The sequence below is a fragment of the Semicossyphus pulcher genome, unplaced genomic scaffold (genome assembly GCF_022749685.1).
Source record: "Semicossyphus pulcher isolate SPU_LCO1_2020_fin unplaced genomic scaffold, fSemPul1.0.p SCAF_7, whole genome shotgun sequence".
Classification (NCBI taxonomy): Eukaryota; Metazoa; Chordata; class Actinopteri; order Labriformes; family Labridae; genus Semicossyphus; species Semicossyphus pulcher.
The window spans coordinates 14,627,930-14,642,361 of NW_027211748.1; the positions used below are offsets into that span (position 1 = coordinate 14,627,930).

A 14,432-nucleotide genomic window follows, 5' to 3' on the forward strand; every position below is an offset into this window, starting at 1 on the left:
TAATCTTTGGTATAAATGCCTGGCCGTAGCTGTTATGTCCTTGCAGTGTTTGTGCTTCTCATGGTTTTTGGTGTAAGTGGCATGATGGAAAGACTGCAAGCAACAATTTTTATTATACTGCATAGACAGTAATTGATGTCAGTGGTCATGTTAGTCAAGACATGCTGGTTTGTGAGAGAAACTGTTAACTGTGGCCTGGACCCTCTGCTTATGTGTCCGTCTGTATACTGGTGCGCTGTGTGATGCTTAAATGTTTACTTCTCTTAAAAGATCCATTCAGAGGTCTGTGATCAGAGTTGAAGTTTACCAGTCTGAGAGATGAAAGTAAATTGTATAATGCAAGATGTTGCTGAAATATAGCATGTGTGTTTTTTAAATGCTTGCTGCACTAATAGACTCCAACAGTGAGATTTGTGGAGGTGTCATGTATCAGGTATAATCAGGCTGTCATGTTTTATCACAGCAGAAAAGCTGCCAAATGCTCCAGCAGCTGTGACCGTACTCTCTCAGGATACAAAGAAAGTGGAGGAAGGCATGAAACCATAGTTTTACATCATCTAACTATATATGACACTTTTTTGGTCATATTTACAATACAATTATACAATTCTGAAATTAGCTCATCTATGTGGTGATGTTGGTTGCCATTTGCCTCTGTGCTACTATTGTCTTTATTTGACAAGCTCTTGGTCATGGCACTCTGTACGTTCTTTAAGATACTGCTTTTGTGGTTGCACATAGCATGCATATATGTATTGTGAAAAAAAACAAACAAGTGAAGATCTTTTGTCGCTGTCACATGGAAAAGTGTCGATGGTATTGTGCTGTCTTGGACATTGTGGCTCTAAAACTTGTGGCATATAGCTTTTGATTTGCTGTCTTGTTTGGCCTGTTGGTGAAGAGTTCCAGTTAATTACGAGTTGAATTAAAACCTGCATTATATGTCTACAAATGACTTCAGTTACAGCAGAGAAGTCACCAGCCTCAGCAGAGAGTTCCAGGGTTGAACCTGAGAAGCAAGAAGCCAAGAAGAGAGTTGAAGGTATGTGGTAATGTTACAGAGAAACTCCAAGAACGCTGTGTGTTCTGGGTTCAATGGGTCATTAGTGTTTCTGGATGCTGGGGTTTTGTCAGTGCACATGCTGTGAGGGCATATGTCTTACGTAGTGACAAAGCGTCCTTGTGTCTTGAGGGTTTTGTCAGTAGTCTGGCCCATTTGTTCTTCTTGGCTCATGATGAGTTAAAGTCACATATTGGATCTTTTTTTAAATGTATCAGTTCAGCAACATCCTCTGTTGCATTTGCAGCAAATCCATGTTTATACCAGTCTTTGAGCTGCTCTGTGTTTATCATAGTAGATATTTAAGGTCTGATTAAATGAATTACCCTTCCAGAAGTTCACACGCCTGCTGTTTCTGAAGCAGTCCTAAAGCCAGAGCCTGCAAAGCTGGATACAACTGTGACAGGTAGAAGTTTTGTAGAGCCTGCTCTTCATGTATCTGCATTGAATCTGTTGTTTTCCATCTGGAGTTTTGTATGCTGTGTATCAGTTTTGCTTGTTGTTGATCACTTTGTATTTACTTGTGGATGCCAGTTATGCTGTATTTTGGATTATTGTTGTCTCCAGAAAGGAATAACTAAGAGCTTTGTTTGACGGACTTGATAAATGCTTAACTGGTCCTCTGTTTGGAATAGTAGTAGGGATCAGTGACTGTGTATCAGTGTTGTTGTTTGTACAGGAAAGTAAAACTGGAGAGTTTAGAGTGATTGGATTTACTGCTAACACCAGTTCTGCATTGACTGTTGAATATTTTGATGCTGTATGTTTATGGCACTTTGGCAGTTCTGTTGCTGTTGCTTTGTGATGGATTATTGATGTATTGCTTGCTGTTCTCGTGGAAATTTCTAACCCTCAATTTGCCTGTAAGGACATCGACATGTTTAATCCAACAACAAAATTGCAGTGCCCCAAGATTCTCTGGAAGTACTGGGTTATTGTATGTGTGTGTGTGCTTCCCTGGCTCCTGTCATCTGTTGTCTTCAGGTTGTAGAATCTACGACTGTTAGATTGTGAGGGTAATGTTGTGTTTTATCCCAGCTGTAAAAACTGCTGCTGGAATCGCTGCACAACAAGACACACAGAGGCAGGGGACCAAAGAGACAGTACATGGTATGCAAAGATTTTAACTATTTATTGTCTTTGTGCTTTTTCAATGCAGGTGCTCTGTCTGTATGGATGTTGCTCACTTTCTATGCTGTATCAAGCATGTTATGTGTCTGGCTCTAGCTTTTTTTATGCAGATGTACAGAATGGGCAATGGACAAAAGGGATGTAAATTGTATTTTGGTATATTGAATAATTTTTAAAGCAGAAATGCCTGGCCATATCTGTTATGTTCTTGCACAGCAGTTTTTAAGTGTTTGTGCTTCTTATGGTTTTTGGTGTAAGCGGCATGATTGAAAGACTGCAAGCGGAAGTTAAAATTATACTGCACAGACAGTAATTGATGTCAGTGGTCATGTATCTGAAGACATGATGGTTTGTGAGAGAAACTGTTAACTATGGCCTGGACCCTCTGCTTATGTGTTCGTCTGTATACTGGTGCGCTGTGTGATGCTTAAATGTTTACTTGTCTTCAAAGATCCATTCAGAGGTCTGTGGTTGGAGTTGAAGTTTACCAGTCTGAGACATGGAAGTGAATTGTATAATGCAAGATGTTGCTGAAATATAGCATGTGTGTTTATCAAATGCTCGCTGCATTAATAGACTCCAACAATGAGATTTGTGGAGGTGTCATGTATCAGGTATAATCAGGCTGTCATGTTTTATCAAGCAGAAAAGCTGCCAAATGCTCCAGCAGCTGTGACCGTACACTCTCAGGATACCAAGAAAGTGGAGGGAGGTATGAAACCATAGTTTTACCTAACTATAGATTACTTTTTTTAAATGCACATATTAGCTCATCTATGTGGTGATGTTGGTTGCCATTTGTCTCTGTGCTTCTATTGTCTTTATTTGACAAGCTCTTGGTCATGGCACTCTCCGTATTTTTTTTATGATACTGCTTTTGTGGTTGCACATATTGTGCTGTCTTGGACATTGTGGCTCTAAAACTTGTGGCATATTGCTTTTGTTTTGCTGTCTTGTTTGGCCTGTTGGGGAAGAGTTCCAGTTAATTACGAGTTGAATTAAAACCTACATTATATGTCTACAAATGACTTCAGTTACAGCAGAGAAGTCACCAGCCTCAGCAGAGAGTTCCAGGGTTGAGCCTGAGAAGCAAGAAGCCAAGAAGAGAGTTGAAGGTATGTGGTAATGTTACAGAGAAACTCCAAGAACGCTGTGTGTTCTGGGTTCAATGGGTCATTAGTGTTTCTGGATGCTGGGGTTTCGTCAAAACCCTGCCCTTGTGTCTTGAGGGTTTTGTCAGTAGTCTGACCCATTTGTTCTTCTTGGCTCATGATGAGTTAAAGTCACATTTGGATCTTTTTTTAATGAATCAGTTCAGCAACATCCTCTGTTACATTTGCAGCAAATCCATTTTATACCAGTCTTTGAGCTGCTCTGAGTTTATCATAGTAGATATTTAAGGTCTGATTAAATGAATTACCCTTCCAGAAGTTCACACGCCTGCTGTTTCTGAAGCAGTCCTAAAGCCAGAGCCTGCAAAGCTGGATACAACTGTGACAGGTAGAAGTTTTGTAGAGCCTGCTCTTCATGTATCTGCATTGAATCTGTTGTTTTCCATCTGGAGTTTTGTATGCTGTGTATCAGTTTTGCTTGTTGTTGATCACTTCGTATTTACTTGTGGATGCCAGTTATGCTGTACTTTGGATTGTTGTTGTCTCCAGAAAGGAATAACTAAGAGCTTTGTTTGACGGACTTGATAAATGCTTAACTGGTCCCCTGTTTGGAATAGTAGTAGGGATCAGTGACTGTGTGTCAGTGTTGTTGTTTGGTCAGGTTCAGGTTATAGAATCTACTACTGTTAGATTGTAAGGGTAATGTTGTGTTTTATCCTAGTCAAAAAAACTGATGCTGAAATCGCTGCTAAACAAGACACACAGAGGCAGGGGACCAAAGAGACAGTAGAGGGTATGCAAAAATTTCAACTAAGCCTTTAAGCCTTGTGCTTTTTGATGCTGAGGTTTTATCCATACAGAATTTTGCTCACTTTTTATGCTCTCTCAAGCATGTCATGTGTCTGGCTTTGGCTTTTTGTGTAGCTGTAAGTTATGGGCAATGGACAAAAGTGATCTAAATGGTAAATATTTGATAATCTTTGGTATAAATGCCTGGCCGTAGCTGTTATGTCCTTGCAGTGTTTGTGCTTCTCATGGTTTTTGGTGTAAGTGGCATGATGGAAAGACTGCAAGCAACAATTTTTATTATACTGCATAGACAGTAATTGATGTCAGTGGTCATGTTAGTCAAGACATGCTGGTTTGTGAGAGAAACTGTTAACTGTGGCCTGGACCCTCTGCTTATGTGTCCGTCTGTATACTGGTGCGCTGTGTGATGCTTAAATGTTTACTTCTCTTAAAAGATCCATTCAGAGGTCTGTGATCAGAGTTGAAGTTTACCAGTCTGAGAGATGAAAGTGAATTGTATAATGCAAGATGTTGCTGAAATATAGCATGTTTTTTTTTTTAAATGCTCGCTGCACTAATAGACTCCAACAATGAGATTTGTGGAGGTGTCATGTATCAGGTATAATCAGGCTGTAATGTTTTATCACAGCAGAAAAGCTGCCAAATGCTCCAGCAGCTGTGACCGTACACTCTCAGGATACCAAGAAAGTGGAGGAAGGCATGAAACCATAGTTTTACATCATCTAACTATATATGACACTTTTTTGGTCATATTTACAATACAATTATACAATTCTGAAATTAGCTCATCTATGTGGTGATGTTGGTTGCCATTTGCCTCTGTGTTACTATTGTCTTTGTTTGACAAGCTCTTGGTCATGGCACTCTGTACGTTCTTTAAGATACTGCTTTTGTGGTTGCACATAGCATGCATATATGTATTGTGGAAAAAAACAAGTGAAGATCTTTTGTCGCTGTCACATGGAAAAGTGTCGATGGTATTGTGCTGTCTTGGACATTGTGTCTCTAAAATTGCTTTTGATTTGCTGTCTTGTTTGGCCTGTTGGTGAGGAGTTCCAGTTAATTACGAGTTGAATTAAAACCTGCATTATATGTCTACAAATGACTTCAGTTACAGCAGAGAAGTCACCAGCCTCAGCAGAGAGTTCCAGGGTTGAACCTGAGAAGCAAGAAGCCAAGAAGAGAGTTGAAGGTATGTGGTAATGTTACAGAGAAACTCCAAGAACGCTGTGTGTTCTGGGTTCAATGGGTCATTAGTGTTTCTGGATGCTGGGGTTTTGTCAGTGCACATGCTGTGAGGGCATATGTCTTACGTAGTGACAAAGCGCCCTTGTGTCTTGAGGGTTTTGTCAGTAGTCTGACCCATTTGTTCTTCTTGGCTCATGATGAGTTAAAGTCACATATTGGATCTTTTTTTAAATGTATCAGTTCAGCAACATCCTCTGTTGCATTTGCAGCAAATCCATTTTCATACCAGTCTTTGAGCTGCTCTGTGTTTATCATAGTAGATATTTAAGGTCTGATTAAATGAATTACCTTTCCAGAAGTTCACACGCCTGCTGTTTCTGAAGCAGTCCTAAAGCCAGAGCCTGCAAAGCTGGATACAACTGTGACAGGTAGAAGTTTTGTAGAGCCTGCTCTTCATGTATCTGCATTGAATCTGTTGTTTTCCATCTGGAGTTTTGTATGCTGTGTATCAGTTTTGCTTGTTGTTGATCACTTCGTATTTACTTGTGGATGCCAGTTATGCTGTACTTTGGATTGTTGTTGTCTCCAGAAAGGAATAACTAAGAGCTTTGTTTGACAGACTTGATACATGCTTAACTGGTCCCCTGTTTGGAATAGTAGTAGGGATCAGTGACTGTGTATCAGTGTTGTTGTTTGGTCAGGTTCAGGTTATAGAATCTACTACTGTTAGATTGTAAGGGTAATGTTGTGTTTTATCCTAGTCAAAAAAACTGATGCTGAAATCGCTGCTAAACAAGACACACAGAGGCAGGGGACCAAAGAGACAGTACAGGGTATGCAAAGATTTCAACTCTAAGCCTTTAAGCCTTGTGCTTTTTGATGCTGAGGTTTTATCCATACAGAATTTTGCTCACTTTTTATGCTCTTTCAAGCATGTCATGTGTCTGGCTTTAGCTTTTTGTGTAGCTGTAAGTTATGGGCAATGGACAAAAGTGATCTAAATGGTAAAATATTTGATAATCTTTGGTATAAATGCCTGGCCGTAGCTGTTATGTCCTTGCAGTGTTTGTGCTTCTCATGGTTTTTGGTGTAAGTGGCATGATGGAAAGACTGCAAGCAACAATTTTTATTATACTGCATAGACAGTAATTGATGTCAGTGGTCATGTTAGTCAAGACATGCTGGTTTGTGAGAGAAACTGTTAACTGTGGCCTGGACCCTCTGCTTATGTGTCCGTCTGTATACTGGTGCGCTGTGTGATGCTTAAAAGTTTACTTCTCTTAAAAGATCCATTCAGAGGTCTGTGGTTGGAGTTGAAGTTTACCAGTCTAAGAGATGAAAGCGAATTGTATAATGCAAGATGTTGCTGAAATATAGCATGTTTTTTTTTTTAAATGCTCGCTGCACTAATAGACTCCAACAATGAGATTTGTGGAGGTGTCATGTATCAGGTATAATCAGGCTGTAATGTTTTTGCAGCAGAAAAGCTGCCAAATGCTCCAGCAGCTGTGACCGTACTCTCTCAGGATACCAAGAAAGTGGAGGAAGGTATGAAACCATAGTTTTACATCATCTAACTATATATGACACTTTTTTGGTCATATTTACAATACAATTATACAATTCTGAAATTAGCTCATCTATGTGGTGATGTTGGTTGCCATTTGCCTCTGTGCTACTATTGTCTTTATTTGACAAGCTCTTGGTCATGGCTCTCTGTACGTTCTTTAAGATACTGCTTTTGTGGTTGCACATAGCATGCATATATGTATTGTGGAAAAAAACAAGTGAAGAGCTTTTGCTGCTGTCACATGGAAAAGTGTCGATGGTATTGTGCCGTCTTGGACATTGTGGCTCTAAAACTGATTTTGTGTTGGTGTCTTGTTTGGCCTGTTGGTGAAGAGTTCCAGTTAATATCGAGTTGAATTAAAACCTACATTATATGTCTACAAATGACTTCAGTTACAGCAGAGAAGTCACCAGCCTCAGCAGAGAGTTCCAGGGTTGAGCCTGAGAAGCAAGAAGCCAAGAAGAGAGTTGAAGGTATGTGGTAATGTTACAGAGAAAGTCCAAGAACGCTGTGTGTTCTGGGTTCAATGGGTCATTAGTGTTTCTGGATGCTGGGGTTTTGTCAATGCACATGCTATGAAGGCATATGCCACAGTTCAGACTGTTATGTTGTCACAAAGCATCCTTGTGTCTTGAGGGTTTTCAGTTCAGCAACATCCTCTGTTGCATTTGCAGCAAATCCATTTTATACCAGTCTTTGAGCTGCTCTGTGCTTATCATAGTAGATATTTAAGGTCTGATTAAATGAATTACCCTTCCAGAAGTTCACACGCCTGCTGTTTCTGAAGCAGTCCTAAAGCCAGAGCCTGCAAAGCTGGATACAACTGTGACAGGTAGAAGTTTTGTAGAGCCTGCTCTTCATGTATCTCCATCGAATCTGTTGTTTTCCATCTTGACTTTTGTATGCTGTGTATCAGTTTTGCTTGTTGTTGGTCACTTCATATTTACTTGTGGATGCCAGCTATGCTGTACTTTGGATTGTTGTTGTCTCCAGAAAGGAATAACTAAGAGCTTTGTTTGACGGCCTTGAATAGTAGTAGGGATCAGTGACTGTGTATCAGTGTTGTTGTGTGTATGAGTGTGTGTATACATGTGCTTGTTTTGTGTTGTTTTTCTTATTATTGTCAAAAACCATATGCCAAGCTAGCGCATCATACTCTAACCTTCTTCTGGTACCTATTTGAAAGCCTGCAGGTTAGAACAATACACATCAACAACGTATCTCCCTGATTCGATCCCCAGTTCTTCCAGTCATAGTCGTTCGAGAGCTGGAGAGCCAGGTGGCTGAGGAGGGAGCTAGTGTCACTTTGCACTGTGAGCTCTCTAAACCTGGACTTGCTGTCGAGTGGAAGAAAGAAAATAAAGTCCTGACTTGTGGAGAAAAGTACCAAATACACCAAAAAGGATTCAGTTATGAGCTACAGATCCATGATTTGAGACCTGGAGACACAGGAAGCTACTTGTGTCGTTCAGAGGACACAATAAGCTCGGCCTCTCTTGTAGTAAATGGTAGGAAGGAGTTCATCTCATCCTCTGCCAGTTCATTTCATTGTTTCATCCCATCTTCTTCATCTCACCGACATTCTTGACCTTTTACTGATAAATATAAACATCTGATTATTTCTTTTCACTCATCAGCGGCTCCAGTTATTTTCATCAAAGAGCTTGAGAGCCAAACAGTTGATGAGGGGTACAGTGTAACCCTACACTGTGAGCTTTCTAAAGCTGGTGTTTCTGTGGAGTGGAGGAAAGGAGAAATTTGTCTATGTCCATGTGCCAAGTATGAAATAACACAAACAGGATGCCATGCTACATTAATAATCCATGATGTAGACCCAGAGGATTGTGGGAGTTACACATGTGACAGTGGTTACCGACAAAGCACTGCAGAGCTAGCAGTGAATGGTATGCTTGTTGACACATGTTGTTTGTTAGATACTTATTGACTTTTCTGAAGACTTGGTACTTTAAACTGAATATAAGTTATTAAAATGTTAATAGCATGAAAAAATATGCTTTCATGGTATGTTGGTTGATGTTGGTTTATGCATTATTTTGTAATGGTAGCGTCTCGGAAAACCATTATTACAGGAGAGGCATCCCTTTTCTGCCATTTTAGTTCTGCTCATGCTATCATTGACTGTAATGAACAGTGAACAATTTGATTTAGGGAGTTGGTGTGACTAAAACATTAAGACGATAGACAGATATTTGAATATGTCTGACTCTTCCAACTCTGCTTGTGACTCTTTGACTTAGCACGGCAGTGTTATGTGTTGGACGGTCTCTTAATTGCGCCAGCTTTCCCTTAGTTATCCTAAATTATTCCTCCTTATTTCCTTCTCTGCAGCCCAGCCTGTCTTTTTCAAAACTCAGCTTCAAAACCTTAAAAGGCAGGTAGGGGAGAGTGCTAGTCTTCGCTGTGAGACCACAAAGCCAGGCGCCTGCGTGGTCTGGAGGCGTGGCGACAGGGTGCTGGCTTGCAGCAGCAAGTATCACCTGAAACAAGATGGAACCACAGTTGAGCTTGTGATCTATAAACTGCAGGGGGAGGACTCAGGAGAATACTCCTGTGATACAGGCAGCCAGAGGACCTCAGCTGTCCTCACTGTGCAGGGTAGGAGCTGTCTCTTTAGGACTGTCCTTTTCATGCACACTCTGGAATCACATCTTCCTACGTGTCCTTCACTCAACACTTGGATGAAGTGCATCGACCCTTCGTCTGGAGATCACTTTTGCTGTCGTCTTGACTGCATTTAAATGTCCATGTGTTCTCATCCCACGTGTGTTCTTGCTTTGAGGTTCACTGTTTCCGGAGCACTTGAAGTTATTCTTGGTCACTCATCTCATTGTTTGTGCCTGTTTCTCACCCTTTTCACAAACAAATTTTACACACATTTTACTGTTTTTCATCACTTGATACTCACAATAGCATACAACATATGTTTAATCACACTTTGATCACAATCTGCACAACTTCACTCATAGCTTTGTCAAAAGACAACAAATATGTAACTACTCCCCTGAATCTATTTGTCAAACAGAGGTCGAGGTTACCATAATGAAATTCTTGGAGAGCTGCGTTGTGTACGAGGGTGAAGACGTCCACTTCCAGTGTCTGGTTTCTCATGAGGAGGCACCCATGGCCCAGTGGAAACTCCAGGATGTCCCACTGCAGAATAATGAAATGAACCTGATCCAGTCCGAGGGTTGTGTACACAGCCTCACACTCAGAGGCGTCACCAAGGCCGACTCAGGAACAGTCACTTTCACAGTGGGTAACAATACTTCCACTGCATCTCTGACAGTCAGAGGTAAGAAACTTCTACATTTTATTTCTTGGGACCAGAATGAATACTAGCCCTTGGCTTGTGTCATTTGGACTTCCTCATTCTTTCTTTTGTCTCATCTTCCTGGTGGGATATCTTCCCTCTATCCTTAACAAAATCCCTTAAAACCATACTGAAACACAGTGCTTGGGATTGCCTTTTTTATTTTCACTCTACTAAGGCTTTATGTTGACGTGTTATCCATTTATAGCACTTTTGTATTTGGATCAATTCTGCACTTTACTGCCTGACAGGCCACATTTCTACTGTATTGCATGTTCACTCCTTTTTCCATTGGATTTTAACTGAAAACATTTCCCTTTTATTTTTCATTTTTTTATGTTTATCAATATGTTTCCTTCTAATTATCATTTATAGTACCTGTTCTGCACTGAAAACGCTGACAGATATAGTCACAACGTCTTAATTTGAGTCTGGCTGGAAAACCTTTTCTGCATGTCTTACCCCTCCCATCTCCCTCCCCTCTTTCCTGTCACTTCAGTGTCGTCCGCTCTCATATTTGGGGGGTAATTTAGGGGGTATTTTTGTACTTCTGATTTTCAAGAGTGTACTTGTATTTTAGAGGTGTAGAAATCCTGTGTGTCGTTTTGTACAGCATGGCTGTTGAATTTGGTTTTCAAATTTGTCCATGAACATGCGAGTTGTTTAATGTGACTGCAGATTCGGTCTATCAGTGTGTGATTAACCAGTGACTTACCAGGTCTTTCATGCTCTGTTTTAAGCTGCTTGTTGGTATGGAATTGTTAAGACTGTGAGTATGAATAATGTTGCTTTTGAGGAAGTGGGTTTTGCGGTGATTCATTTTTTAAAAATTCATCCTAATTGACAATGGTCTTTCTGGCAGCCGCACCTGTCCTATTCAAGAAGGAGCTTGAAAGTCAAGAGGCCACTGAAGGAGACAAAGCCACCCTGTCCTGCGAGACATCCAACGCTGACTGCAAGGTGACCTGGATGAAGGGCTCAACTGTGCTCACCCATGGGGAGAAGTACAGTCTGGAGCAGAAAGCTACTACTCACACCCTCGTCATACACAAGCTGGATGTGAAGGATAGCGGAGAATATACCTGTGACACAGGGGACAAGAGAAGTACTGCTTCCCTGATTGTGAAAGGTAACGGCTTCATCTCACCTTTGTCTCATCTCCTCTTGACTTCATCCTTCCTGAAGTTTTATATTCATCCATCCCTTTAACAAGATTTGGATACTGATTCTCTCAGCATCAGTTTCTCTTGGATTTTGACAATATACAACTTAAGTTGTATATTTAAGTTGTCTTAGTTGGCATGCAGTTTAAGTTTCACCTAATCATCTGATGTTGGCAACACTTTACTTTTTTATATGTTACGTGTTGTGAGTAATTAAATTAGAGATATATTGAGTGGTTTTTGCTAAAGGTTTGTTCAATGTGTAGGATTTGGAATAGTTCAGTTTGATATTTTCTATAAAACCTAGTTTACAGAAAGTTGCCAATTAGTTGCCATTAGAATGGTGCATGCCAGAGTACTACATCAATATTCCTGTGACAAACTAAAGGCAGGAAGTATTAAAATGAGAATATGGGGTCATGGCTACACCTTCTTACTGATGCCTTCTGGAAGCTCTGCTGATCACTGACCTCCCATCATCCCATTCACCCTCAGAGCATGTGCGCATCCTACGCGAACTCTGCGACATTACTGTGACCACAGGGCAGGATGCTGTCTTTGAGGTGGAGTTGTCACACTCGGGTGTGACAAATGGGGACTGGTGGCTTGGAGACAACCTCCTCCAAAATAACGATCTGAATCAAATGAGCAGCCAGGGCAGAGTGCACCGTTTGGTCCTGAAGATGGTAACCACGGATGAATCGGGGGATGTTGCCTTCGTGCTCGGAGAAGAGAAGAGTGTGGCCTGTCTGCTGGTGGAGGATAAACCCAAAGGTAAAGGAGATGACATGGTCATTAAAGCTTATTCACTCCATCCCACATCCATCTCCATCGACCAGCAAACAGCTTTGTCATGGCAAACGGAAACCTGCTGGCACCAGCATCATCAACATCCTAACAACATCCATTCCATTTAGTTAGTTTTAGATGCTAAAATGCTTTTAAAAATGCTAACACAAATGTTTTTACTAAAGGAGATCAACTTCTTTACACCAGAAATTGTAATTAACCGAACAAACTTGAAAAGAGTCTAGATTTTTTCTAACTGTAAAATTTGTGATAGCATATAATAATCGCAGCATGCATGCATGTGTTTATGTTTATAGTTTAAAAATTATTTAAGGCAATTCAAGTAAGGTAATAGCAAAAGACTGCATATAATTGTTACCGTTGTTAAGTCTAGTTTTGGGTTTGCCATATTTCCAGTGCTAATACTAGAGAAACCACACAACACTGTGGCATTAGAGGGAGAAACTGTCACTCTGGCCTGCACCATCTCCGACCCCAAGGCCACTGTCAGCTGGATGAGAAACAACGTGGCAATCCATGCAGGTCTCAAGTATGATCTGAAGAACAATGGAGCGTTCCACCAGCTCCGTATCCACACCCTGCTGCCTGAAGACTCAGGAACATACACCTGTGACACCGGAGATGCACAGTGTGATGTCACCCTGACTGTGGAAGGTAAAGAACGATGCCTCTAAAAAAAAAGATTGTGGACCAACATAGGATTGAAGTGATCAGCTGAAATATTCTTGAACTTCCACTTTCCACACCCACTCAGGCATCACTGTGCAGCAGTAAAACTTTTAGTCCTTCTGGGATGTTTGACATGTTATCTCAACAATCTGATGCCCCAACTTTTCAACTCTGCATCTGATGCCAAACTTTCCCATTTTAAATTCTCACCAGGTGCCCCAGCGTTCTTCCACAAAGAGCTCAAGAACGAGGACGCTGTAGAGGGTGATGATATTACCCTGCGCTGCGAGCTGTCTAAGCCAGGTGTCCGTGTTGAGTGGAGGAAAGGAGGCATGGTCCTCCAGCCCAGTAAGAAGTATGAGATGAGACAGGAAGGGTGCATTCAAGAGCTCTGTATGCGAAACCTGGAGCCTGAAGACAGTGGTTACTACACCTGTGACGCAGGAGACCAGCTCACTACAGCTTCTTTGGCAGTGCAAGGTAGTCTATCTCAATTGTGTTGCGTCCGTTCACTTGTTAATTAAGGCCGATGAGTTTAAGTCTTTTATGAACATACAATATATTCATACATGAAGAATAGTAAGTTTGTCTTTAGGACCGGCCTAGGCTTTGTAATCCCTAATGTTGCATGGTGTCTGTCTTGCATATGTTGCTCTGTCCAGTAATTCAAGAGCCATATGTGTATTTTTTGCCCAACAGTGAAAGAAGTCTTCATTGTGTGTGGTCTTAAGACTACTGACGTCTTTGTTGGGGAGTGGGCAACCTTCTCCTGCCAGCTGTCTGGTAGGGCACCTGGCAAGGTGCAGTGGTGGCTGGATGGCACCTTGATGGAGAACAGCCCCTTTAGTGAGATAGGGCTGAACCAGGGCCATATCCACATACTCACCTTAAAGAATCTGGCCACAGATGACTCTGGCACTGTCACGTTCAAAGCCGGCAGTTTAACATCAACAGCCAAGCTCTTAGTCAAAGGTATCACCGAGATAAGCATCTGTTTTTATGACCCTGCAGAAATTTAATTTCAAGCTTTGCAAACTGGATGTTTGTAGTTTATTATAAATCCAAACTTGATGTGTTGTGTAAATAATTATAATATTTGCATAATTTTGACTTACATCAAGCTACAGGAGAATAAAATGCACCAAATATTCTCAATTTTGTACTCAATGATTGGCAAAAATAAAACAGGTGCAATTCTGTTTATAGAATATGAGTTTATACCATGAATTATGATATTTTCTGCAGGGTTCCCTAACAAGTCTAAAGTTCATGAATAGATTAATAATGGATTTATTTTTACTTTTCAGTGCTTCATCTTGCATGAGCGTCATTGTCTTGAATTTCATCTATGATATTAATGATAGCAGTAGTGTTCCATGCTGTATGCTTTGACACCTACAAAACATACAACTGGGTGCAGCACCACATTGGATATTCATTTTAGTAGGGCAGAGAAGCGTCTATCCCAAGTAATCTAAAACTCGTCACATGGGCCAGGGAAAAAATATTATCAACAGTTTATTTTATGAATAGATATTATTGATGTAATTTAATTTTAACACCTTTTTTTGATCCTCTCTAATTGTTT

The 14,432-nt window shown here is 40.7% G+C and overlaps 1 protein-coding gene across 1 annotated transcript in view; it reads left to right on the top strand.

Annotated features, from left to right (window-relative positions):
* Window positions 1-14,432, top strand: part of obscnb (obscurin, cytoskeletal calmodulin and titin-interacting RhoGEF b) — a 64,853-nt gene that overhangs the window by 33,603 nt on the left and 16,818 nt on the right. Inside the window, exons 48-55 of the mRNA XM_069684734.1 lie at window positions 8,509-8,715; window positions 9,221-9,487; window positions 9,915-10,184; window positions 11,065-11,331; window positions 11,861-12,139; window positions 12,572-12,829; window positions 13,058-13,324; window positions 13,544-13,816. Of these exons, the coding sequence (XP_069540835.1) occupies window positions 8,509-8,715; window positions 9,221-9,487; window positions 9,915-10,184; window positions 11,065-11,331; window positions 11,861-12,139; window positions 12,572-12,829; window positions 13,058-13,324; window positions 13,544-13,816 (2,088 nt within the window). The remainder of the gene's footprint in view (window positions 1-8,508; window positions 8,716-9,220; window positions 9,488-9,914; window positions 10,185-11,064; window positions 11,332-11,860; window positions 12,140-12,571; window positions 12,830-13,057; window positions 13,325-13,543; window positions 13,817-14,432) is intronic.